This window comes from Vulpes vulpes, chromosome 11 (genome assembly GCF_048418805.1).
Source record: "Vulpes vulpes isolate BD-2025 chromosome 11, VulVul3, whole genome shotgun sequence".
NCBI lineage: Eukaryota > Metazoa > Chordata > Mammalia > Carnivora > Canidae > Vulpes > Vulpes vulpes.
This window is the reverse complement of record NC_132790.1, coordinates 12,621,066-12,648,304: the sequence shown is the minus strand read 5'-3', so window position 1 is coordinate 12,648,304 and position 27,239 is coordinate 12,621,066. Positions and strand designations below refer to the sequence as shown.

Here is a 27,239-nt window from a genome sequence, read left to right as displayed (position 1 = left end):
CCTTTTTTTTTTTTTTACAGACTTTTGTATTGCTCTGTATATGATAAGGTTAAAAAAATCTTATTTTTAATGAAATTTGCACTAATATTTCAACTCAAAACAATCACACATATATTATCACTGGAGCAAAGCAGAAATCAAGACATAGATCCCTTATAAAAGATATAACAAAGAAAATCTGATCAGAGAAAAAGACATATGTACCAGATTTTGAGAGAAATGTTTTTCTAAGCTTTAAGTGATAAAAGAAATCTTGATTTTACTCTATTCTGTGTTTACCACATAACAGGAAAACTAACTGAAGTAAAAGGCATACAGAGGCTTTTCCTATCAATTAGCAATTTATTTATTTACAATTTTTTAAATATAAAATGACCACTGTAAAACACTTATAGCAGTATACAGAAGAAAATAACTCAGTATTTGGGTCTCTTTCTTCCCATTGTTTTTTTCTATTATTTTAAGGATGAAAATCAGGACAAGATACCATGTAATATTTTTTCTTTGTGTAAATTATAGTATCAGCAACTTCCTGTTTCAACATATGGATTTTTAAAATCATTTTTCATAGGCTGCATTGATCTGCTTTACATCCACTAGAAGAATGAACAGTATTTTAACCATTGGCCTATTTAGGACAATTACAGCATGTCACTATTATAAATCGTGTCATAATAAATCTTTGTAAAATGATTTTTATGGTTCTTACTCATTTCCTTAGTAAAAATCCCTGGAGGTATGCTTATCAAGTCAAAGGATAAGGACAGGCTATTGATAAACTACAAACTATACTCAAGAAAGCTGTATCAATTGTATTCCCTTAAGAGTACATTCAGCAGCACTGAAGTTTGAAGTTCTTTTTCCCTATTTTAGGATATAAGTGCAGTGAAGAAAATCCAGACACAGGAAAGAAAAACAACAAAACTAATTAAAATCATCCAGGAATGTTTACTCTTGGGTCCTTTTTTCTCTATGCATACATAATTAAACTTGTGTTGTATTGTATATGCTTTTATAATCTATTTTCCTCCCCTACTTACTGATACATTTCTTCCTTACCAAAGTGCCTAAAAATTAATTTTAGTAACGTGGGCCATTATTTAATCCATCTTTTATTACTGATCACATAAGCCATTTCTGAAATTTTAGCATAAGTCACATGGTCATAAAATTTTGTATATAAATCTTTGTACCATATAGTAAATTCCCAGATCAGAGAAAAATCCTTGAAAAATAACTACTGGGTCAAAGTTTGTGAAACTGAAGGCTTAATTTAGCTTTTAGATTTATAATTTCAAGAGCAGTGTAAAAGAGTATCCGTATCCCCATACCTTTACCTATAATAGGTCACTTCTATTGACTTTTGTCAATTGATAACTTAAAATTCTTTTAAGAATTTTATTTTACTTAAATATTCTTCTTTTATTTCTATCTTTTTTGCTACTCAATGAGAGATAAAACACAGTATTTTGTTTAATTGTTCATCCTACTGACATTTTTCTTTTAAGATATAAGAACTGTATTGTCAGCACATTTTTAAAATATATTCAATTCTGATATACCTGTAATGTAACCTATGAAATTACTCATTTAGGTAAAAAAAAAATTTTTTTAAGATTTTTACTTATTCATGATAGACAGAGAGAGAGAGAGAGAGAGAAAAGAGAGAGAGAGGCAGACACAGGCAGAGGAAGAAGCAGGCTCCATGCCCGAAGCCCAATGCGGGATTTGATCCCGGGACTCCAGGATCACGCCCTGGGCCAAAGGCAGGCACTGAACTATTGAGCCACCCAGGGATCCCCAGGTAAAAAATTTTTTAAAAGCATTTATGTACATCTAGATTATTCTTGCCTATTTCTGGCTGAGACTCCCATCAGACTTTGCTTGTTTCTAAAATCTCTCCTTCATCCATAATCACATATGGATGTGACTGGATTTTATATATATTTGTGTGTGTGTGTGTGTATGTATACATGCATGTGTGTATATGTGTGTGTGCGTATGTATGTATTTCCTTTCCACCCTCCAGGGAGGAAAAAAAAAATATCGCTATCCTGCTCAGCTTTTGATGCTTCAGTTTGTACTCCAGATTCAATCTTCTACTTTCTCAAAGGTCCTTGCCATCACCATTCTCTGGTGTTTCCTATCATACTGGCTCTTCTTTGGCATTATAAACAAGAATTATTATTTTAATTTTAAAACACATGCACCCCAGTTTTTACCTTCCTTCTTTCTCCTCCATCAGTAATTTTTTTGACCTCCCATTCAATGTAGTCTGGCTTCTATTCCTATCATTCCATTAATACTGCCCTTTCTGACCTATTCATTGCAATCTTAGAATTTTCACCCTTAGATTACTTAACCAATGTAAGACATGACCCTGCTCAACACTCACAACATTTCTTGAAGCTCTCCTCTTGGTTTCTGCAATACCTAACACAGTTTTTGTCTCTAGTTCTCCAAGGCATTCACAATCATTCTCTTCCTTTTCTTCCTCCTGTCCTCTTTTCAATGGCAGCCTTCCAGAGCTCTATCTTGAGCCATGACCTCCTCCATATTGGTAAGCCTCATCTACACAAGCTACCTCAATTATTTATTACTTTATATTCCCAAATCTTTCTCTGCCCAGATCTCTTTACTACACTACTCCTCTGGTCATAAATAAGGATAATACATGCCTTCACATAGCTGCCCCTGAAGTACCTCACCTCAAACACAATAGGTATAGAGCTGAACTCATTATGATATCAAGTTGGGGACGCCTGGGTGGCTTAGCAGTTAGACGTGTGCCTTTGGCTCAGGGCATGATCCCCAGGGTCCAGGGATCAAGTCCCGCATCGGGCTCACTGCGAGGAACCTGTGTCTCTGCCTCTCTCTCTCGTCTCTCATGAATAAATAAAATCTTTTTAAAAAATATCAAGTTGAACAGCATAATAATTCACAATGGGCATCAAGAGGTACAAAAACATTAATCCATTGTTAATAACCCAAAGTCAAGGGTCAAATTTTAAAATTTTAAAAAACATAAAAAACATAAAAAAACAAATTTTAAAAAACATAATAAAAACATTGAAGGAAAATATTAATTACAGCATTATTTAATATAATCAAAAAAAAAAAACCTTAAAAGACTTTTCCTTCTGGAAAGATAGAGTACACATACTTTCTCCATTCCTCCTGCTATGCAAAAGTAAAACTTAATATTACACACAAAACAATTATAAGAAGACTCAAAGAGGAGACAGTGCTAATGCTTTGGAAACCAAGGGAAAAAACTGTGGTGAGTCCCTTGTGTTTTGTTTTTTTTTAACCTTGAAAATGCCAGAAATGGATCTGAAAAAGCCTCCAACCTAGAAATACCAATAGGAGCAAACAAAAAGAATTCCAACAAAAGCATGCTCTTTCTGACCAAGGGACTATAAAAAGGGCAATCCAGAAAGATGGAAAGCTTTTCGACAATAACCACCCTACTCCACTCAAAACACCACAAAAATAAATTAAAAAACAAAAAACACACACCATGTGGGGTGTCTGGATGGCTCAGTTGGTTGAGCATTAAGCTCTTGCTTTCAGCTTAGATCATGATCAAAGGGTCATGAGATCAAGCACCACACTGAGCCCCACAATGAGCTCCATACTGGGCATAGAGCCTGCTTAAGAGTCTTTCCCTCTCCCCCTGCCCTCTCTGCCCTTCACGTGTGTGCACATTCTCTCTCACCCTCCAAAAAGAAAAAAGAAAAAGAAAAAGAAAAAGCCACTATGGTCACACTCATACCCTACCAGCAAAGGCCCAGTGGGGAGCCTAGAGTTCCACTCTCAAGGCTATAAACATCCCATTGGGATAGTGTCAGAAAAGGCCAACTACGGAGCCAGGCTTTCATCCCTAATGGCCAGTTATAAACTCTCCCCTAACAGTGTCGAAGAAGATTTTGAGGGGAAGCCTGGACTTCCACCCTATCCAAGAGTAATATGGAGTGTCCCCCCACCTCAGGCTTCAGTGGCAGCTCCATGGGAAATGTGGACATCTATCTCCACCTGGCAGCAATGAGGCAGCACCTCCACCTTCCTTCTCCTGCCAGAGTAGTATGAAAAAAGTCAACTAAAATAAATGGCCCGAGTAAGATCCAAAGCCTCAGAACAAAGCATGAAAATGTACATGGTTTCAATTAGAAAATCCAAAAACCAGAAAGATCTCAAAAAGAAGGATAAAAATAATCAAAAGATACCAACATCAAAATGACAGAGATGTTACAATCATCTGAAGAAGACATTAAAGCAGTCTTGATAAAATATTTAAGCATGTTTGAAAGAAATGAAAAAAGTCTCAGAAAAGAGGTCAAATCTCAGTGAATATGTTTTTAAAAACCAAATGGGGGGCAGCCCCGGTGGCGCAGTGGTTTAGTGCCACCTGCAGCTCAGGGTGTGATCCTGGAGACCTGGGATCGAGTCCCACATCAGGCTCCTTGCATGGAGCCTGCTTCTCCCTCTGCCTGTGTCTCTGCCTCTGTGTGTGTGTGTGTGTGTGTGTGTGTGTGTGTGTGTGTGTGTCTCATGAATAAATAAATAAAATCTTAAAAAAAAAACAAATGGGAAATTATGCTAGAAAATAGAATAAAATAAAAAATTCAGAAGTTGGTCTAAATAGCAAAATGGAAGGAAAAAAGAGATATTCAATGGACTTAAAGAATAGAAACTGCCCAGTCTGAAAAACTGAGAAAAATAGAATGGAAAAAAAAAATTAACAGGCCTCAAGACTCTGAGGGCCTATAATAAAAGATCTAAAATTCACATTATCAGAATACCAGAAGAGGACAGAGAGGGACTGAGAAAATACTTGAAGAAATAATAGCTGAAAACTTCCCAAATTTGGCAAGACAAAAACCTACAGTCAAGCAGCTGAGCAAACCCAAAAAAAGGAAAAAACCCAAAGAAATCCACACCTAGATACATCATAACTAAACTTCTAAAACCTTAAGAAAAAGTCTTAAAAAGGCAGTAAGAGAAAAACATCATACCTATAGGGGGAAATACTACAGATTTCTCATAAGAAACCATAGAGACCAGAAGTGACACAATCTTTCAGGTGACGAAGAAAAAGAATTATCAACCCAGAATCCTATATCCAGAAAAAAAATTGTTTCTGAAAGGAAGATAAAGCAAATATAGAGACTCTGTCACGAGCAGGCTTCCTCTAAAAGAATGGCAAAGAGGTTCTCTAAATAGGAAGGAAATAATAAAAGAAGCTTCAGGAAGGAAGGAAGGATGGACACAGCAAAAATATGGACGAGTATGACAGATTTTCCTGCTCTTTAATTTTCTAGAGTACACTTGACATTTGAAGCAAAATTATAATATGGTTCTATATGTATGTAGAGGAAACACTGAAAATTATTCTAAGCAGGAGAGAGCAGAGAAACATAAAGGGAAGTAAAGTTTTTTTTTTCCTAAGATTTTATTTATTCATGACAGAGAGAGGCAGAGACACAGGCAGAGTGAGAAGCAGGCTCCCTGCAGGGAGCCCAACGCAGGACTCGATCCCGGGGCTCCAGGATCAGACCCCGGGCCAAAGGCGGTGCTAAACCGCTGGGCCACTGGGGCTGCCCAAAGTAAGGTTTTAATACTTCACTCAAACTGGTAAGATGACAATGCCGGTTGACTAGGATAGTAGGATGGACATGGTAATAATACTTGTGGGATTTTAGGGGTTTTGTGGGTGTTCTGGGTACAATAAGCTAACACCCCACGGGTAGTACTATCATTTCCATTATAGTGATGGCGAAATTAAAGTTCAGAGTTGAGAAATTACATTGACAGTAGCTAAGTAGTGAGTAAGAGACTCAATCTCATAGTTATCTGGCTCCAAATCCTGACACTTTTTCATTACATTGTAAAAAGGGTTCCTGGGATTAAATCATCATTCAAAACTGTGGATAGAGGGGGAAAAAAATTTTCTTTTCACTAACCTCTAACTGAAATTCAGTATTTCCTTCAATCAACTACTGTAGCAGTACCTATGGCGGTCAGCGACAGAAATCACAGACCTGTCTCATTTAACAGTTACTGCAGATACAGCACAATAGCATTTACACTGAACACAAGTCAAAAAAGAAGACTTCTGTTTTTAGTATTTTAATAACTGGATTTAAATGTAATTAAAACCTACATACTTTATATATTTAAAAAACTGTATTCTGATAAGTCCATAGGTTTCAACAGGTTGCCAAAAGAGTCATTTGTACAAAAAAAAAAAAAAAAAAAAAAAAAAAAAGGATTAAGGAAGCCTTGCATGTAGAAAATTTTCCAAATTCTATCTCAAAAGTCTTAACGGACCACAGCTTCCACATGCCACTGGAATGGGAAGAACAGCTCTGTTTTTGAGGAGGCACCAGAGAAAGAAAACTTGTAAAATTAAATTATGTCACAAGCAAAACACTTTTTCTTGTTCTCAAAAATCAATACCATAGGAGTCTAGTCCTTAGATGGCTTTCGGAATTTAACAAAAACCACCAAGAAACCCCCAACACACACCATGAATTCATTTGTAGGTAATCTCCCAAAAAAGGAGATAATTCAAACCTCTGAACTCAGAAACAAGAACATTAATTCCACCTTCCCCAGCCTTCCACCTCTTACCCACCCCATCCCACCCACTTCCTCTTAAGCACACGTTATAATCTATAAATCTAAAGGTACCCTTAAATGACATTTTCAATCAATTTCTTTATGAGAATTAGCAACATCTCAGTATACATACTGAAAGATGTATACATACTGAAGTATACATACTGAAAGATATACTTTCACACTGGAAAACAGAATTCCTTCTCTCACTCTCATCTCACCTCTCCAAAAAGCACAAGTATCCAAATAAAGGCAAAACTTTTTAGCCATAACCACGAAGAGCATTTTTTTCTCACCCCATGATCATCTACCAAACTTGGAAATAAAGTTCCTCTCATTCAACAAGGCCACCAAAAGGGTAACACATTTTTAAAATAATTCTTCCCCCCTCCCAAAATTATCAACTCTTCATGAAACATGTTCTCAGTCTAAAAGTTATCCATTTTATATATGAGCCAAAACTGTCAAAAGTACAGCACAGAACACAGGTCTAGTATATGATACTCCAGATTTTCTTTTATCCTTAGTCACACCTACCTAAAACCACATTATGTGAGCATTTATTTTGTAGATCTACAAATAGTATTAAGAATTTTGTGATGGGAAAAGTTAAAGTATCACTTCTTCATACAGGAAATTTAAGGCAAAATTAATCATCAGTTCCTGTAACCACCAACATGAAATCAGAGACAGTGCTTTGGAGAAATGTTCAAAAACAGTGTATGGTAATTTTAGAAGCAAATCACAACACACTTATACACACAAATCTACAGGAAACAGTTTTGTTCACAAATTCAAATGTGAACATTTTATTCTAATAAGAATTATACTCAACTTTTATTTGCTGTTTGAATAGTCAGGGAAAAAAAAATAGTTTCCCATCTTGAAGGAAAACCCCTGAAGAACACACTTGTGTCTTGTCAACCAAGTCATGATACCTTGAACATCAAATGAGAAGCTAAGTTTCCATTTGACTACATAATTTAAGTCAATTCAGAGCACATTACTGTTCTTCATTAACTATAACTCAGAAAATGTTTTTTATGAAGAAAAAATATTAAGGATATGTATACCTACCTCCCAACTTAGAAAATAAAATATTAGCAACAACTCGAGACCTTTATATGTTCCTCGACAATCATATGCCCGCCCCCCTCTTCCCCGTCCCTACCCCAAGGGGTAATCAATACAGAACCTAAATCTGCTGTTTGTCAGTCTCGTGCATTTAACATAGCAGTGATATACCCACAGAGTGAATAAATACCTCAGCCTTTCTAAACTGCACTTACAGAGAGGATGCATTACAAATCTTTGTCCCCACAGTAGCTTTCAACAATGCCTTCATCGACAGTTTTAGTAGAAACTCAAGTGTGCTTCTGATGAAACCTCATTTACTCTTTCTCTCTCCCACTCTCCCCAATTCAGTGTTCCCCCTAAAATCATACTTGTAACAAGTAAGAGAATTTCATCCATTAAATGAGAATTATCACTCCTTTCAGTTCCCCTCTAGTAGGTGTTGGCATTCTTGTTCCAATTCAATATTCAGTCTATAGTAAGAAGACTGATGTATTGTAGGCGGTGGGAAAACCATTCCCAGCTTCGCTGCTTACTTGTTAAAGGACCTTGGGCAAATCACTTCTTCCCAATCTCTATCTCCTCTTCTCTAGGATGGAAATAACAATGACCATGATCACCACCTTGTCGTCATAAAGGGTTGTTGCTGGTATTAAAAGGAAACCACGTATATAAAAGTTCTCTGAAAACTAAAGTATTATACAAATGCAAAACATCATAAGAGTGAGTTCTTAGTATTATAAAAACTCTTAGGAATTATTCTAAAAAGATAAAATGTGGCTAAGCAATTTTTTACAATTCATTAAGTAACGTAATGCTTTTACTACAGAACTTTAAAAGTATTAACAATGCTGAAATAACACAACTCTTTGACTATTTAAAATGAAATTAACTTCTACAACTAATTTGTTCCAAATTCCACAATGAATCAAGATTCTCACTTCCTTAGAAATTATAATAATTAGAAACTCTATAAACCCTCCAAAAGAAGTTACACATAAATCATGTGTTTAAAATAATAAACACTATTGGACCAAACGGGTTTTTTTTTCTTCTATTTTTTTTTCTTCTTCTCTTATTTTTTAAGCAATTTAGAAAACTCCATGGAATGACAGGATTTATTTATTGAATGCTGTGGGAATGAGTTCACTACTCACCAAAATAGAATACCACACTCGGTCTTCCACCTTGGGAAGAGGCATTATCAATGCAGGTGCAAAGAATACCATGGCCCCCATCAAAGTAAACCAAAGTAAGCCAAAGCAATGAGACATTTAGATATTGTATATTGTATAGAAAGAAGTATGAAGACAACTTCTTAAAAACCTTAGGGAAAAAAGGGCAAACAAGATAAAACAATCTAATTTTTTTAAAATTCATAAAGTCATTTGTCAAAGGACTGGAGAATCTCAAAGGACCCTAGATATAATCTTTTTTTTTTTTAAGATTTTATTTATTTATTCATGAGAGACACAGAGAAAAAGAGAGAGAGAGAGAGAGAGAGAGAGAGGCAGAGACACAGGGAGAGGGAAAAGCAGGCTCCATGAAGGGAGCCCGACATGGACTCGATCCCGGGTCTCCAGGATCACACCCTGGGCTGAAGACGGCGCTAAACCGCTGAGCTACCCGGGCTGCCCGATAAAATCTATTTCGGAACCTCCATTTCACAGATGAGGAAACCAAGGCCAACAAGATATAGATCCTTTCACTGAATAAGGAAAATATAGTATAACTGGGGGCTTCTGCCCCTAAATAAAATGTGACTATAAATCAAGCATTCTTTGAGGGTATTAAAAAAAAAAATCCCTGTCACAAAATGCAAACTGGAGACAGCAAGTACAAGACGGAAGACAAAGAAGCAAGCTAGGAAATGAAGAAAAGACAAGAGTGGGACACTTAGAGATATAACCTCAAAGGTTCAAAAGTAACAAGTTATTAACCTGGCCTTGGTATCTCTATCCACAAGATATTTATTAATCACAAAGGGAACAGTCTAACAGTGGCTAATTAAGTGGTCAGATTCCACACCAGCATTGGGAAAAACAGACATGTGCCTCCCTAATATGAGGTACTGGAGGAAGACTTCTCCTTTGTGATATTTCTGTCAAAACTACACAATATGATTCTTAAAAGAAAACATCAGACAACACAAACTGTGGAATATTTTACAAATAACTTTAAGACTAAAAAGACATGAAAAGTAAGTGCAATGTGCAATCCTGGATTGGATCCTAGACCAAAAAAATGTTCCTTTTGTTATATGGACATTATTGGATCAACTAAGTTTAAATAATGTATGTTAGATAACAGTATTACAATTTCCTGGTTTTGGTAACTGTACTAAGGTTATATTAATGCCTCACGATCTTCTTTGTTCTTCAGGAAAAACACTAATGGGTCATTCATTACTTCCATAACTTTCAGAACATTCACCAAAAAAAATGCATAGGATACTATGGGAGGGGGCACCTATTCCAATCTGGATATTCCCTAGGGAAAGGCCTAGAGATGAACCTTGAGTCACATCTAGAAATATGACTAAGAATTAGTCAGATACAAGGGCATACTTGGTAAAGGATAGAGGTTCAGAAGAGTCATGGATGTGTACTTCACACAGATTATGACTAAGTGTGATCAGACTGTGATTCTTCAGACATAATACTGTGTAAGAGCAGGAATTTCAAATAGGTATGCACAGGTGTCTGGGAGTTGCCAGGTCTGGAGAGAGCAGTAGCTGAGGCATGTGCAGGAGTAATGGGACATCGGTCACAAGGAGGCAGGGGAGCAAAAAGGGAGGCAAGACAATACTTTAAACAAAACTTCACTCGTTATTCAATCCTAGCTCTAATTTCAACTAAATGGAAAATGCTTCACAAACCTTTTTTTTTTAACACTGAGGAAAAAAAAAAAAACACTCAAAGATTTCATTATTAAGGCAATTTAGCTCATTACATGAAAGGTATTTTACTCAGGCAAGGTAGTATAATGTAGCCCTTAGCACCTATGGGTGCTTTATCAGAAAAGAGATTCAAGTCATCTCAGCCATTACTGTGGGATACTGAGCAACATATTTAACCTCTGAACCTCAGTTTCCATAGCTATAAAAAAGAAATGATAAGCTGTAAAGATTAAATGAGGCAATGCTGGTAAAGCTTTTAGCATGACATCTAACACAAAGAATATGTTCAACATGCATTTGACATTATTGATTCAAAATGTTCTGCATAGGTCCCTGTTCCTTATTTAAAAAAAAAAGAAAGAAACAAAACTTGAAACCATTACTATTATAATTCAGTTACCATTTAAAATAGTAAAATGAACTGAAGTCCAACCACTTTATCAAAAACACAAACCAGGGGCACCTGGCTGCCTCAGTCGGAAGAGCATGCAACTCTTGATCTCAGGGTTGTAAATTTGAGCCCCACATTAATGTAGAGATTATGTAAAACTATAAGCTTTTAAAAAAACAAAAAACCACAAACTAAAGTCTACCTTTATAAGTACTATCTAAGCTTTATAAACTATATTGTGCTCTTCATCTTACAATTCTGTTGAAACTTATTAATACAAACTCAAGGTTAAAATAAGGAATTAGAAGATGCCAGTTTCACTATCCAATACCAATGATTATTATCCAAATTGCTGAGATTATTTAAATTTGGTGCCTTTTTTCAATGTTATCTCTTTAACTTGTACAAATATTTCACAACTGCAACTTTAACAACAAAAAATTATAAATATGACAAAGATTAAATCTATTATTCATAATCCATTTTAGCACCATCCTGAATAAATAGCTATGGATAGGCATAAAAGTGAAGAAGTCATTAAAGTAATTAGTAGGATCCATTTTAAGCAATAAAGTATAGAATATTACAAGGGGTTCCATTTAAAAAAAAAAAAGGAATGTGGGGTATTTTGTGACAGGCCAGTAAGACAGCTGGAACAAAGCTGTTGGAGCAACAGCTGTGCACCATGTACTGTTCATCTAAAACCACAAACTAAAGTAACCCATGTCAGACAACTTCATTTGACTAATCAGCTCAGCCAATGGCTCCTTCCTGAAACTGCTAGAGAAATCTAAGTAAATACAGAATTTGCAATTAAGGAAGGAAAAAAAATAAACAAAATATCAATGTCTTTAAATGTAAAGTTAAAAACTGAGAATCACAACCTAACATTATAACAAAATTTTCCATACTATTTTGACACTTGCTAATTACAGAACCTATCAACTTTATAATGGTAAGAAAATAATCCCAAGACTCAACATTTGATGAAGTTTGAATTACTGCTATGCAATCTCACCAATTCCTACTCCATTCTTAACTTTCAACTAAATGAAAAGTGTTTGATCATATAGCACTGCAGTGATTATAAGAAATTATTAAGTAACTTGATAATTAAAAAGTAGCTAATTCAAACCAAGTTTTGGCAAGGAAATTCCATGCCAATATATGAAAATAATAAATTCATGTAGTACTCAAGCTACTAAAACCATTCATTTAAACATCTGCAAGTCATTAAATTATCACAGACCTAGTCCAATGTTTTATATTTTATCTCCATTTTTTAAATTCCAAAAACCTATGAACCCTTCTCCAAATTTAAATTCACTTTTTCTCAGTCTGAGTAAGATACACACCTGTGTATGCTTGCTCACATGCACACAAATGTCAGGAGAATTTCTCTACATTATTGACACACTTTAATTTCAGAGACTAAAGGGACAAAAAAAAATCACAAATTTCATAGTCATGTATCTTCTCCACAAGATTTCTAAAATGTTGTATCTATCACAAAACTTCCTTTGCATTTTGACTCAACTACTTGCTTACTATTCTTTTCCTTTCAGCCAACAAATTGCTGACTGTTGTAATCTCAACCACATGTCATCATTTAACCAAAAACAAGGTATTAAAAGAAAACCCACCAGGAAATAAGACAAAAGTAATAAATCTTTAAGACTTCACTGTCAGGCTGTTTTACATTTCCTGAGTCAGAATTTCCACAAAGAAATTAAAATAGGACTATCTTCTCCAAAGACTATTTTCATTAACACTAAATGCTATTATTAACTTCTAAAATTCAAGATTCAATTCAAATATGCACACGCTACATATAGATAATATTTTAATTACAGAGAAATTCTGAAATCCAAAATGAAAAACAGTTCAGTTCTTTGTCCTCTTCAGTGACTAGAGGCTATGGAACATAAAAGATACAACTCATCTTTCTTAAGACCCCCATTTTTCCCCCAACTATTTACTATATCCTGTTCAAGATCTAATACTAACAATTAATAAATATTAATTATTTTGCTATATAATTACTTCTATGTAACAAACGAATCCCTGGTCTATGACTCTTAAAATATAAAACATAAAATGTAGAGGGTACTTGATGAGATGAGCACTGGGTATTATACTATATGTTGGCAAATTGAATTTAAATTAAAAAATGTAAAAATATAAAATGTATAAACAAATACAACTAAGGGGCAGACATTCAGGCAAAATATGCCAAATCTATAAAATCCTCTACTAAAACACTTTTAGTTTAAACATTCTAGTGTTTACAGGGTTGCAAATAATGATGCCAAAGTGAATCAGACACAGAATGGTTATCTTGTCCAAAGCCAGTCATATAGTGACTAAACCAAGATCTAAATAAATGTCTTGACTCACAAGGATTCTCTGCACTACCTCAAGCTGTCTTTTCTCAGATAAGCAGCACGAATTGTTCCAGGTCTAGAAAATCTTTTTAAAAAACAAAAACATGGCAGCTGTGGTGTTTGATTTCATAGATTACATAGGACTATGACAAAAGCAACCACAAGGAGTAAGTTTCACAGAAACCACCTCTACTTTTAAAATAATATCTACATTTATATTCTCAATGCAAGAGAAATAAAGCAATAAAAACAAATTTAAGCCTACGTAAATAAAAATTTAAAACAAAATATAAAAAGGATAAAAACAAATTTATCTAGATTACTTCACAAATACATAACCAAATACATAATCATACCAAATTACACAATAAATGTAAATGGCCTGAATTCCCTAAAAAGACAAAGATTCTCAGATTTGATCACATTAAGTACTCCTCACAAAAGCTAACCAGAAAATGACCAAAGAAGAAATGTGAAATATAAATGAAGTAAATGCATACAGAAATGGCAATATAATATCATGGAATCAAAATCAAGGTTAAACTCCACACAGGATACTACTGAATTTTTTTTAAAGATTTTATCCATTCATCTGCCAGAGAGAGAGAGAGAGAGAGAGAAACTACAAGCAGGGGGAGCAGCAGGCAGAGGGAGAAAGAGAAGCAGGCTCCCCACTCAGCAGGGAGCCAGATGCCGGACCCTGGGGTCATGGTCCTGACCCAAGGCAGAGGGTTAACTGAGTCACCCTGGCACCCCAATACTATTGAATTCTAATAAATACAAAGAATCAGTCCTAACATTCAATAAACCAAAGGACATAGCATCAAAATAATCAAACTAAGAAATACAAGGAAAAAAATAAAACGCAGTCTTCATGGGATATTTAATAAATGTATTTCAGTTTCACAGATTTAATAGATAAAAGAGAGGATATAGAAGATTTGAATAATATAATGAACAAATTCCATTTTAGTAGATTTAAATAAAACTTTGCACCTTATAAGCTACAAGTGAATACTCCCTCTTCTCTCGTGTTCTTGGAATATTTACAAAAATTAATGATACATTTGGCCATTAAAAATCCTGAATATTCCAAATCAGAGAATTTATAGATCATGTTCTTTGATGACAGCCCAAAGCTAGAAATCCACAAAAGGATCCACTTGATCCTTTCCCAAATACGTATCTTAAAAATAAAGGAGATATCCAAAATGCAATTAAATTTACCTAAGAATTGGGCAGCCCGGATGGCTCAGCAGTTTAGCGCCGCCTTCAGCCCAGGGCCTGATCCTGGAGACCTGGGATCGAGTCCCACGTTGGGCTCACTGCATGGAACCCTTCTTTCTCCCTCTCCCTCTGCCTGTGTCTCTGCCTCTCTGTGTGTGTGTGTCTCTCATGAATAAATAAAATCTTTAAAAAAAAATTATCTAAGAATAAAAAGTACAAGATTTCATATCAAAGGAAATAATGCAAAAATCAGTGCTATAATGCCTTTCTACAAATCATTAAGGATACTGTAAATACTCTGGAAAACCACACACAAAAATTCTTTAAAATACCATTAAAAATATACATTATAACATATAAATTACCTAAGTACTATTGTGAAAAATAGATGACAATTAATCTCATTTTTTTTCTTTATTTTTTTTTCAATTAATCTCATTTTTTTTTTTTATTTTATTTATTTATGATAGTCATACAGAGAGAAAGAAAGAGAGGCAGAGACACAGGCAGAGGGAGAAGCAGGCTCCATGCGCCGGGAGCCTGATGTGGGATTCGATCCCGGGTCTCCAGGATCGCGCCCTGGGCCAAAGACAGGCGCCAAACCGCTGCGCCACCCAGGGATCCCTTAATCTCATTTTTTAAAAAAGCACAATACTGAGAGTTGCTAGAGGGGAGGGAGATGGAGGGATGGGATAACTGGGTGATGGAGATTAAGGAGGGCACGTGATATAATGTGCACTGTATTATGTAAGACTGATGAATCACTGATCACTATCTCTGAAACTAATCATACATTATATGTTAATTGAATTTGAATTTTAAAATTTAAGAAGCACAACAAAAAAGTTTATGTGTGAAATCATAGACATCTATACACAATATAAAATAAGCATATTTCAGATTATACACACACACACATACATATACTGAAGAAAGGACTTATTTTGCTTCTAAGCCATTTCAATTTCTATACTTACAGCAAGAAAACCTTTGTCTTTTTTTTTTTTTTTTTTTTATGATAGTCACAGACAGAGAGAGAGAGAGGCAGAGACACAGGCAGAGGGAGAAGCAGGCTCCATGCACCGGGAGCCCGATGTGGGATTCAATCCCGGGTCTCCAGGATCGCGCCCTGGGCCAAAGGCAGGCGCCAAACCGCTGCGCCACCCAGGGATCCCAAAACCTTTGTCTTGATCTTCATTTTACAGCATGTGTGTGTGTGTGCACACATGGGGCACCTAAGCAAAACACACACACACACACACACACACACACACACACTCACTGCCTTCCCAGCTTTGTCATGGCTCTTGAAGGGTAAATAAATTTGAAAACTATCCCTTTTAATCATTTCTAATTCTCCAAGATTATACTCCTCAGCCAAAACTTCAAAATTGGCTGAATGCCTTAGTGTGTTTAATAGAATTTCACATTTGTTGAAATCTTGCTGACACTCCAAAAATTATAGTTCCCTGGTATCAAACTGCCCTTCAACATCAAAAAAGATTGGGACTCAAAGTGCCCCCAAGATGGGCACCTGGGCGCCTCAGTCAGTTAAGCACCTGCCTCCAGCTCAGGTCATGATCCCCGTCTCCTGCTCTCTATAGGGAGCCTGCTTCTCCCTCTCTCCATGTCCCTGCTAGTGCTCTCTTATTCTGTCAAATAAAAAAAATTTTTAAATCCAAATTGCCCCATGGTTATTCTAAAAGATGGTCAGTTCTTTACCTCCAATACTAGGAACAGCTAAAATCAACATTTTTAAAAACATTCAACACCAGGGTGCCTGGGTGGCTCAGTGGTTGGGTGTCTGCCTTTGGCTCAGGTCGTGATCCCAGGGCCCTGGGATCCAGTCCTGATCAGGCTCCCCATAGGGAGCCTGCTTCTCCCTCTGCCTAATGTCTCTGCTTCTCTGTGTCTCTCATGAATAAATAAAATTTTTAAATCTTAAAAAAAAAAAAAAAAAAAAAAACTATCCTACCACATAAGAAGAAACTCCTCCCCTGGAAAGAGTTGTTTCCTTAAACAGTAGCAAACTTTGGAAAATAGCCTTGTGGCATTAAGGAAAAACAAGAGAACATTATCACTGGTTAATATCAGACTAAGATATCAAGGGCATTAAATCTGTTTGAGACAGTAATTAATTAGATTTCATATCCAGAAAACTTCATCAGTGATACAGAAGGGAAATTTGACAAATTTTCTAGATGGAGACTATCTTTTTGTTTATCCTTTTGCTATTAACACAATATGGTATGATTTCAGAGAATCAATGCATAAATAATAAGTATTTCATAAATGACAGAGAAAATTAATACAAAAATGGAGAAGAAAACCTTCCCAGACGGGAGAGGGTTTCATTTTCCCAGGGAAAAAGTTCTACACATACCCTGATAAATGTTTCCATTTCCAATGACAAGAGAAGGCTACAAGCACGCAAGTAAAAAATAAGTTATTCCTGCAGAATGGAAACTTGAGGCTAGCTAGCCAAATAAAAGATATACCTCCATTGTTTTAATACAAAAATGTTGGAGCCCAATAATTTTACATCCAGCCAAATTTATCATGAAAAAGTAAATATTATCTTAGGTATCTTTTCAGTAAAAAGCACTTGAAAGAACTCTCTAAGTCATAATTCAAAATAAAAACTAACTTGATAAAGACTACTTGTAAGCACTGAAACCAGTTAGAATGATACAAATGGTGAATAAAAGCAATAACCCTTCATAAGAAAGGGATTAATACATTATTTACTATTATAATAGCAAATAAAATGCAAAAGACAAAAAAACAATCTTTTAAAAACACTGCAATACACATTTTTGGTTGCCTTATGGACACTAAATTTATGAAAGAGATGGGGAGAAACAGCAAACGAAACTGCTAAATTCCCCATTTCCCATAACTGGGAATAAAACACTATTATTCTGATGTTCTAATTAAAATATGTTTAAGATTATGAATAATTTTTTTAAAGATTTATTTAAAAGAGAGCGAGCGAGGGTGCACACAAGCCAGGAAGGAGGCAGAAGAGGAGGCAGCCGACTCCCCGCTAAGCGGAGCCCGACATGGGGCTCATTCCCAGGACCCTGCGATCATGACTGCAGCCGAAGACAGACACTTAACCGACTGAGCCACCTAGGCGCCCCTATGAATAATATTTTAAAGATTTTATTTATGTAAGAGAGAGAGAGAGAGAGAAAGAGCATGAACAAGGACAGACGGAAAGGGAAAAGCACACTCTCCACTGAGCAGGGAGCCCCACGCTTAACCAACTAAGTGAGCCAGCCAGGTGCCCTAAGATCATGAATAATTTTAAGGTACATCTAAGTTGTAAAAAGAGAGGGAGAGAGAGAAAATCTACCACTCAAATCTACCACTGAACACAGAAAAATATATATATATATTTCATATATCTCAAAATACAAGATTAGTGCAAAAGGAGGTCATTACACTATGATCTCATGGCCAAAATCAGTAGTGACTTAAATTTTTCAACTTTTCCCTTGAAAGATACGTGGCTAGAAAATACGTGGCAGAAATTTTCTCAAACAGAAACAGAGTTGGTCCCCTTTTTGCCTCAACTTGGTTTCTTTAAGCTTAATTTCACTCAGTGCCTAGCTAGATTGATTAAGAAAACCAGATTTTGTTGACATAACTGAGTAAAACAAACTGCTTATTATCATTATCAAAAGCAGTATCAGAAGCATTAGTTTTGATCACTTGGTCAAGGTGCTATCAGCCAGGTTTCCCCGCAGTGGTTACTATTTTCCCCTCGATAATAGTATCTCATGGGCAGATACTTCAAGACTATGTTAATATCCAGCTACCCTCAAATCCACTAGCTTTAACATCTATTTATGATTCTGACTCAAATCAATTGTTATGACTGTCAAATAGTGATTTCCTAATTCCACCACTTCCTCTAAGTTTATTAGTTAGAATTTTACCTTAAGGAAGAACTTCCCTCCCTTCTTCATTTATTTATTTATCCTTATGGATTCATGGATTCCTACTTTATGAATAGTAACCAAATACTATAATTATTTGGTCATACTGTCCCAGTTAGCCAACGGGAGTCCTTCTGCGTTGGTTGTGTCTCTCTGACACGTCACCATCATTTAGTCTTTTGAGCACTTCCTTACTTTCACGCACTACACGATGCTCCAAGCTCATCTTCTAGATTTCCCTGCCCTAGCCCTGGGATCAGTCATTTCTCTGAGGTTCCTGTTAATAAAGAATGGTATTTAGAAACCAAGATCCAAGGGATGCCAGCGTGGCTCAGTGGTTGAGCTTCCGGTTCAGGTCGTGATTCATGGTTCAAGTCCTGATTCCCAGGTCCTGGGATCGAGTCCCACATAAGACTCCCCGCAGGGAACCTGCTTCTCCCTCTGCCTTTGTCTCTGCCTCTCTCTGTGTGTCTCTCATGAATAAATAAAATCTTAAAAAAAAAAAAAAAGAAAGAAAGAAAAAGAAATCAAGATCTGGCACTAGTTTTTTTCATTGCTTATGGGGGAGTCAATGTTACTATGCACTCTTAGCAGACAGAGCTGGAAAAAAGATGCACAGATGTGTATATATGTATTCGCATGCATCAATTTCTGCATCTATAATTTTTAAACCACGAATTTATGCCAATATCCTCAACTCCAATCAAGCATCAGAGCTGATGCTAATTTTCCCCCTTTCCATGGTGAGAACAAACAGTGAGAAAGTTGGCTCCCATTTTCCACAATGTATTTACTTATCTGCTTAATCCTAGTATAGAAAATCATTTCAGAATTGAAAATCCATGCCTCTGTGACACACACAAATACACACACACACACACACAAAGCCTATTCACTGGAGTTCAACGTTTGTTTCAAGTTCTTTTTGTCTCTATCCTGAGGACATAGTCCAAACATTCAGTTCAAAAGTTAGTTTTTTCTTTCCCCCCTTCAGTGTGGTTATGTTCCTCATTTGAAATAAGGTTTAGTTCATTTATTTGTGTTCCACCTTAGGGTGTTTTTTTCTTCATCACTTGATTGGTACTGGTGTCTGCTGTTTATGGACTGAATATGTGAAACATTAAACATGGTTCAAAAGTCAGAAAGTATCCTCAGAAAGGTCACCAACCCCATTCCCTCTACTCCTTCCCCCTCATTCCTACCCACTCACTATGGCTAACCAATAATCGCATTAATCTCCAATTTATCCAGTCAGAGCTGAAAATACATGCATATTTTCTTATTTCCCCTTCCTTCTTACACAAAAGGTAGTATAGTGCACATTATAGATACTTTTGTACTCTTTTTCATTAACAATTTATCCTAAAAAGCACTTCACATCAGTTCATAGAGATCTTTATTTTTTAAAAGGTACATAATGCTCCACTGGGTAAATGTATCATATTTTATTCAATCCCTCTCCTCTTCTGTAAATTGTTTCTAATTTTTTTAATTACAAACATTGCTATGGCCTTGAGCCTGTGATTTTCATACTGTTGGAAGTATATTTGCAGGATAAATTCTTAGATTTGGGATTACTGAGTCAGAAGATAAACACACCACTCAAATCTATGTCTATTTTATGTCTCCTGATATAGTACACTAAGAACAACTCATTATTTCTGTTATCCCCGCCCCCAAAATGCATAACCTGAATTTAACCATAAGGAAACAAACTCAAATTGAGGGAAATCTACAAATAACTTACACTCTTCAAAAAATGTCAATGTCCTAAAACATAAAGACTAAACATAAAGACTTTATTCCAAAATAAAGAAGACGTGGAAATGGAATGCAGGGCATAATCTGAGATTTTTCTCTTCCTATAAAGCACATTATTGGGACACCAGCAAAATCTGAAAAAAAACTCTGTATATATTAGTAATATATCAATGTTAATTTCTGTCTCTGGTTATAGACTATGTTTATGTAAGAAAATGCTCTTGTGTTTAGGAAATATACACAGAGGGACTTAAAAATAAGGGGTCATTGTCTTCAACTTACACTCAAATGATTTAAAAAAAAAAACAGCATAGATAAGGGAAGGGATAAAACAAACATGGTAAAATGTTAGCATTTGGAAAATGTGAGTAAAGTTTTTTTAAAAAGCACACTGGATGTTACTTTGACATTTATAGCTATACTTTCAGTACTGAACATGTACTTACTTGTAAACAATGCTCTTATTCCTAGAAAAAACATCAACATATGAGGTGACAAGTTGGTGGGCAATATTAAATATATCCAAACAAAAAATTCTGTGACTCTAACAGTTTTAATTAAACTATGATTTAATAATGCTATGTAACCAATAAACAATCACATTGCTTTTATAAAATACTAAAAAGAAAATATAATTTATAAGGCAACAGGAACTTGTTCTGTCTCCAAAAACATAATTTTAGACACCTTATATTTGGGTTTTTTTTCAGAACCACACAGAAAATAAGTGAGTATATAAATCTTGGTCTTTTTTATAAAAGCCCGAGTGTCATTCCTTTTTGCAAAGTAGAAATAAATCAAAGGCCTACCAAGGACATTACTTTAAACTAAGTTTCAAACCCAAACACAGACTCAGCAGCTTCACCCAAAGTAATTCAAGATCAAGGCCTTGCAAGAAGATTCACTATTAACTCCACAATGTTTGCCAACAGAGTGAAAATCATTTACTCATTCTTACTTTTCCAGTAAGGCAAGCACAATAGAGCTAATACTCTAAAGACACTTCTATTTTTCCTGGAAGGAACAAAGGAAGGTTGGTTCATGTGGCATCACAAAATCTATTTCAATTTTACGAGGTCAATTTTACTTTGAAAAAGGAATCTTTAGGGGTGCCTGGGTGGCTCAGTCAGTTTAGCATCCAGTTCTTGATTTTGGCTTAGGTCATAATCTCAGGGTCGTGAGATCAATCCCTGAGACTGGCTCTGAGCTCAGTGGGGAGTCTACTTGAGATTCTCTCTCTCCCTCTCACTCTGTCCCTGCCCCCTCAAAAAAAGAAAAAGAAAAAAAGGAATCATTAAAAATTTAAAAACTATACTGCTTTTAAAAAGTCTCCTTTACAGAACATAAAGACTCCTAACTCGGGGAAACGAACTAGGGGTGGTGGAAGGGGAGGAGGGCAGGTGTTGGAGGGGAATGGGTGACAGGCACTGAGGTGGACACTTGACGGGATGAGCACTGGGTGTTTTTCTGTATGTTGGTAAATTGTACACCAATAAAAATTAATTAAAAAATAAAAATAAAAATAAATAAATAGTCTCCTTTCCCACCCCATCCCCTCACCCTTTTAAAGTTGCCAATTTATTTCCTAACCAAATTGCCGACGTCAAAGTTTGGGAGAGACCCACATTTCAGCCTCACAGGTAAATTAAGAATCTCATTCCAGTAGGTGGCTGCCTGTCATCATTACTTTGCCTTTTAATGATATTATAACAAGGGGAAAAACAGGATTCTTGACCTACTCAACAGAAATGTCCCCACTACACTCCTGCAACTTTCCCCATCTCAAAAAGGAGACACACACACATTAGAATGAGGTTTAAGAGACCCTAGGTTAGAATTTCCTTCTGCTTCTCCTCTGAAGAAAGTGGCCATCTTCCTCCTTGCATGCCTACCATTTCTATGCAGGAATTGGCTAGCAGACCCATTTCAGGTGTTTACCAAAACGAGGCAATCTCTAATAAGTACCCCCATAGGGAGAGGTGCCTTATTTTTCACTACTAAGAACTCATTTGTAAATTACTCTGAAAATGTAAAACAGTAAGTTTGCACACAAAAGATAAGTCTATAGTTTGAAATTCAGACACGAGTTATTTTAAGTGACTTCTCATGGCAGAGATGGTCTTCAAGACCTTGCAGTAGAGCAGCAATTCCAGGACCTAAACTCCCGCCCTTCACACATGGATCAATTAACTATATCATAAATATGTGGAGTCTTGGAATCTCTTCTAGGATCTCTGCCTCAGGAAAAGGCAATGAAAAAGCATTCAGCAGCAAAAAAAAAAACAAAAACAAAAACAAACTTCTGGGTAAAAAGCAATGTCTGAGTCAGGTCCAGACTAACAGGTTGTAAGATTGACTAAAACAACAGGTGAGCAATCAACTACCCCTACACAGCTCAAAATCTGACAAACTGCTCAGGTAAAAAGTCAGGATGCTAAACAAAGACTAGAAGATGGGAAATTCCTCCCTCTGATTCTGTAAAACATGTGTATGCTCTCTTTTGAGAGTTAGCAGGTAAAGCATTAACCCAAAACCCCAATAATTACTTCATCATTTTATAAAATCAACTTGCAACTGATAAAACGAAGTTTCCCCAACTCAAAACAGGATCAACATTCATCACCTAAATACCACACCATGTGAAGAAGGGAATCTGAGTTGGGGGGGGGGGGGGGGGGGGCACCGCGGTGCCAGAAATTAAAGACTTAATAGACCAGATTATATGTCAAAGAAAAATGAAGAAATTACAAGTTTTGTTTTGGAAGAACAAGATACAGAAGTAACATAAGAGCAGCAAATAAAACCAGGTAACAATTATTATTAATTATTCTGCAGAAGGCACTGTGCTGAATGGTTTGCATGCATTCCTGTATTTATTCCAAAAACCCTAAAGGTGCTAGCTATTATTATTAGTCTTCCTTTTCATACAGGGAAACTCAAGCTTGGAGAACCCAAGAAACTTGCCTGAAGACACACAGCTAGTTAACTATATAAGAAAGAACCTAGAATTTCAAAGGTGCAGATTTGTTCACCCAAACGCAACATTTTATGGACAAAAAAAAAACAAAAACAAAAACAAAAACAAAAACAAAAACAAAAAAACTAAAGCTTTGAAAAGATTAAGGGAGATTAAGAGATTCCCCAGCATCACCTGAGTAGAGAGACCTAGAATCCAGATATGCAATACTCTCTCCATTTTGTACAATGTTAAGATCATTTCCTACCTAGGGTTTACTCATCATTTAGGTATTCTATTTACCAACAAAACTTAAAACATTCTCAAAAAACTATGAGCAGAAACATTAATTCCACATATTTTACATTTTTATATATTTTATGATCTGCCAAATTCATTTTTAAAGAGGAGAAGGCGTGTCAAGTAATTATTGCCTTAATTTCCTATCTTGCAGTTCTTCATATGCATAGGTCACAAGTGTACCTAAGGTCAAAGAAAGGCAAGGCTAAAAGACAAAGTTGTTTTTAAATTTTCCATCCCCCAACTTACATTTTTTTCTGCTCAAGATTATAGAATAGAAAAATACATACTGAAGACTAAAAAGTGTCATATTTCAGAAGACTTAAAAAGTAAATAAAACCAATTTGTGTCATCCTGATCTACAAAGAGAACTGACTTCCACTTAAGATTATCATCCTCCTGCCATCTCCTTTCCCTCCAGTTACTAATGCTAGACAATCACAGAATGAATTTTAATTTCCCAAGAGTCAGACAATAAATAGTGGCTCGATTAAGTGTAGATGATAGTCACTTTAGCTCCATAATATAAGATTAATATAACAACAATACTGTCTGTAGACTTATTATGCACTAGGCATTGTTTTACGCCTCGACGCAGGTTAACTCATTTACTTCTCACCACAAGGGTATGTGGTACTTTGTAGTTCCCCAGATTACAGATGAGGAATATTGAGGTACCGAGAGGTTAAGTAATTTGTCCAAGATTATACGTGCAGCAAGTGGCAAAGTTGAGACTCCATCCAGGTGGACTGGCTCCAATCTCTCCAGAAAGGCATCAGAGCCCTTATTCCTCCCTTTTACTGGCTCCAACTCCTCTGCCTCTCTCGCTCCCCTCCTTGCCAGCCTTCTTTCTCCAAACTAGCATAGAACTCCCCCATACTCACATAAGATGCATTCTCTCTCCCCACTGGCCAAGCCTACGCAGTACTTTATCAATTCTTCCCAAACTGACTTTTCCCCAATTCCGAACTCCCTCTGTATTTAAATGTGTCACAGAATTATACACATAGACCCTTCTACTCATAGCCATCATTAACCGGGTACATACTATGTGACAGAGTGCCAAGAACATTCCCATACTTTAAAGGATTACAGTGTGTGTGATCCTATCCATTTTACTGATGATTAAACTGAGGCTTCAAGGAAGCTGAATATCCTGGCAGTGTTCTCACAACCAATAAATGATAGAGCAAGACAGACTCAAAGCTCACTTTTCCTGTGTATACATATACATGTGTTTCTCATCCACTCACGCTTCCTTTACTTCTTTTATATCGTCTAGTACGGTACTCTCCATAGAGGAGGTGTTTCTTTAACAAATGAATTCTGGAGAATCATTTTTAAAAACAGCAATTGCTGTTATTATCTTAACAGCCTCTAAAACTATTTTGCAAAAAAAAAAAAAAAAAAAAAAAGTTTCCGATACCTTAATACCTTAACAGATTCAAATACATTCAGACGGTCCCTCCCCACAAAGGACCTACGTCTGTGTAGTTTACCTTTTCAGGTGACAACTGTCCTAACAGCAGAACCCAGGATTCTCCTCTCACTCCTCACGGCCACTGCCAGCCCCTCAACTACAGCCTCCTAATAAAGGTTAAACTATAAATTGTTTTTGCTTTGCCATCAGTTAAAGTCTCTCTGGGCCCTGGGGAAATAGCAACATGACAACATCCCTGATTCCGCGGCCTGCTAAACTTACACCAATCCCCCCTCTTCCTCAGTGTGATTCTTTTTAACCCACTTAACGACCGTGCTGTAAGTGCTCATGACATAAGCATCATCTCTTCCTGGACACAAAGGCCACAGCAGTTCTTAAACGCCTTGAAGTAGCATCACAGCGATTACTGCTCATTCAGTCAACACGAAAGGTAACAACCGGCAGCCGCGCTTCTGTGAACAGTGTTTCGCCTCTGACTGTCACTGCAAACCTTGAGCGAAATGAAATAAGCCGCTGAGGACAAATGGATGAGACGGAAACCGGGAATTAATTCTCCACCAGAGCATCTTCACGGTCCTCTTGACATCTTAAGAATATCTTTGTTGCCTGTTGTACCGGGTGGTGGTTGGGGGGGGGGGGGGGGGGTCCTTCATACCCTTGGTTCTCTTCCAGCATATGCCACACCTTTTAGGTCGACAAAAGCAGAGAGAACCATCTGGGTTTCTCATTTTCTTAAAACCCCCCCCCGAAGAAGACCACTGACACCTCTTTAACAAGAGCAAATCCTAAGAATAGAGAACTCCAGCTCCCCTTTCTTTGCCGCCGCCCCCCACCCCCACCCCACCCCACCCCCACCCCCACCCCTGCACCCTGACTTTCGCCTGCAGCCACCGGCCGAGCTGCGCGCGGGGGAGTGGGGAGCTGGAGGCCGGCGGAGGGCACGGCCCGGGCGCTCGTGGCCCGGCGCAGCCCGAACTTCACCTGGGCCGAGCCAGAAGCAGGGAGGCACCAGGAATTCCTGGGAAAGGGGGTCTCCCCGCTCCCGGGGAACGTCCCCAACTTCCTCCAAGCCCCCACGTCCCCCGGGCGCGACACCTACGAGCTCGCGCTGCAGACACGCGCGCACACAAAGAGGAGCCCACGCACGGCTCCGAGCGGGCAGCCCCGGCCCCGCGTGCGCGGACCCGGACCGAGCCGAGGGGCCGCCGCGACCCTGCAGGCGGCGGGCCCGGCCGAGGGGCCGAGGGGCCGAGGGGCCGCGCCCCCCGCCCCACCCCCCCCCCCAGCCCCGAGCCCCGAGCCCCGAGCCCCGACCCCCGCCCGGGCACCAAGCCCGACGCGGCCGCACGGCCTCCCCGGAGCGATAAGGTGGGTCCGCGCTCCGCAGCCTGCCGGCCCCGCCCTCCCGGACACATTCCTGAGAAGCCCGGGGCTCCCGGGACGCCGAGCAGGGCGCCGCGCCGGCGGCCGCGGGCAGGGGCAGGGGGCAGAGGAGGGCACAGGAGGGCAGGAGGGCGCAGGAGGGCGCAGCAGGGCGCAGGAGGGCAGAGCCGGGCCGCCCCCCGCCGCGCCCGCGCCCGCGCCCGCGCCCCGCCCCGCCCCGCCACAGGTAGGCCCGCGCCAGGCACCTGGATGAACTGGATGGTGAGCGCCGACTTGCCCACGCCGCCTCCGCCGACCACCACGAGCCGGTACTTCTCCTGGCCGGAGCCGTCCCGCCAGCCGGCCGCGGCCATGGGCACCCGCCGAGCGCCGCCCGCCCTAGGCCCGGCTCGGGGACGCGTGCGGCCGGGGCTGCGGGCTGCGGGCTGCGGGCGGCGGCGGCGGCGGCGGCGGCGGGCGGGCTCCGGGGGCGGGGGGCGCTCCGGGCGGCAGCGCGGCGCCCCGGCTGGCCGGGTCCCGCCCGAGGCGCGGCGAGGCGGGAGGACCGGGGGCCGGCGGCGGCGGCGGCCGGGGCGCGCTCGTGCGCACGTCTCCGCAGCGCCTGCCGAACGCGGCCTCCAGCGCCGCGACAAATGGCCGTCTGGGGGCCGGGCTGCCGGGGGCGCCGCTGCATATGCATGAGGGGCGGGGCGGGGCGGGGCCGCAGGGGCGGCGGGGGCGGGGCGGGGCCGCAGGGGCGGGCGGGGCGGGGCGGGGCAGCGGCAGGGGCGGGCGGGGCGCTGACCCCCGGGCGGGGCCCGCCCCCCGCGCCCCTGGCCCCTGGCCCCGAGCCGGGGCGAGCGGGGAGCGGGTGTGAGC

At 38.7% G+C, this 27,239-nt stretch overlaps 1 protein-coding gene across 3 annotated transcripts in view; it reads right to left on the bottom strand.

The window, feature by feature from the left end:
* The window catches only part of RRAS2 (RAS related 2), a 74,557-nt gene extending 47,573 nt beyond the window's left edge, over nt 1-26,984 (bottom strand). Inside the window, exon 1 of one of the 3 annotated variants that reach the window (XM_072725592.1) lies at nt 26,627-26,984. In XM_072725592.1, the coding sequence (XP_072581693.1) occupies nt 26,627-26,734 (108 nt within the window). In that variant the 5' untranslated portion in view covers nt 26,735-26,984. Of the gene's footprint in view, nt 1-8,231; nt 14,668-26,626 lie in introns of those variants that run through there. The other 2 variants (XM_072725591.1, XM_072725594.1) reach the window with 2 other exon arrangements.
* Between the last annotated feature and the right edge of the window lie 255 nt (nt 26,985-27,239).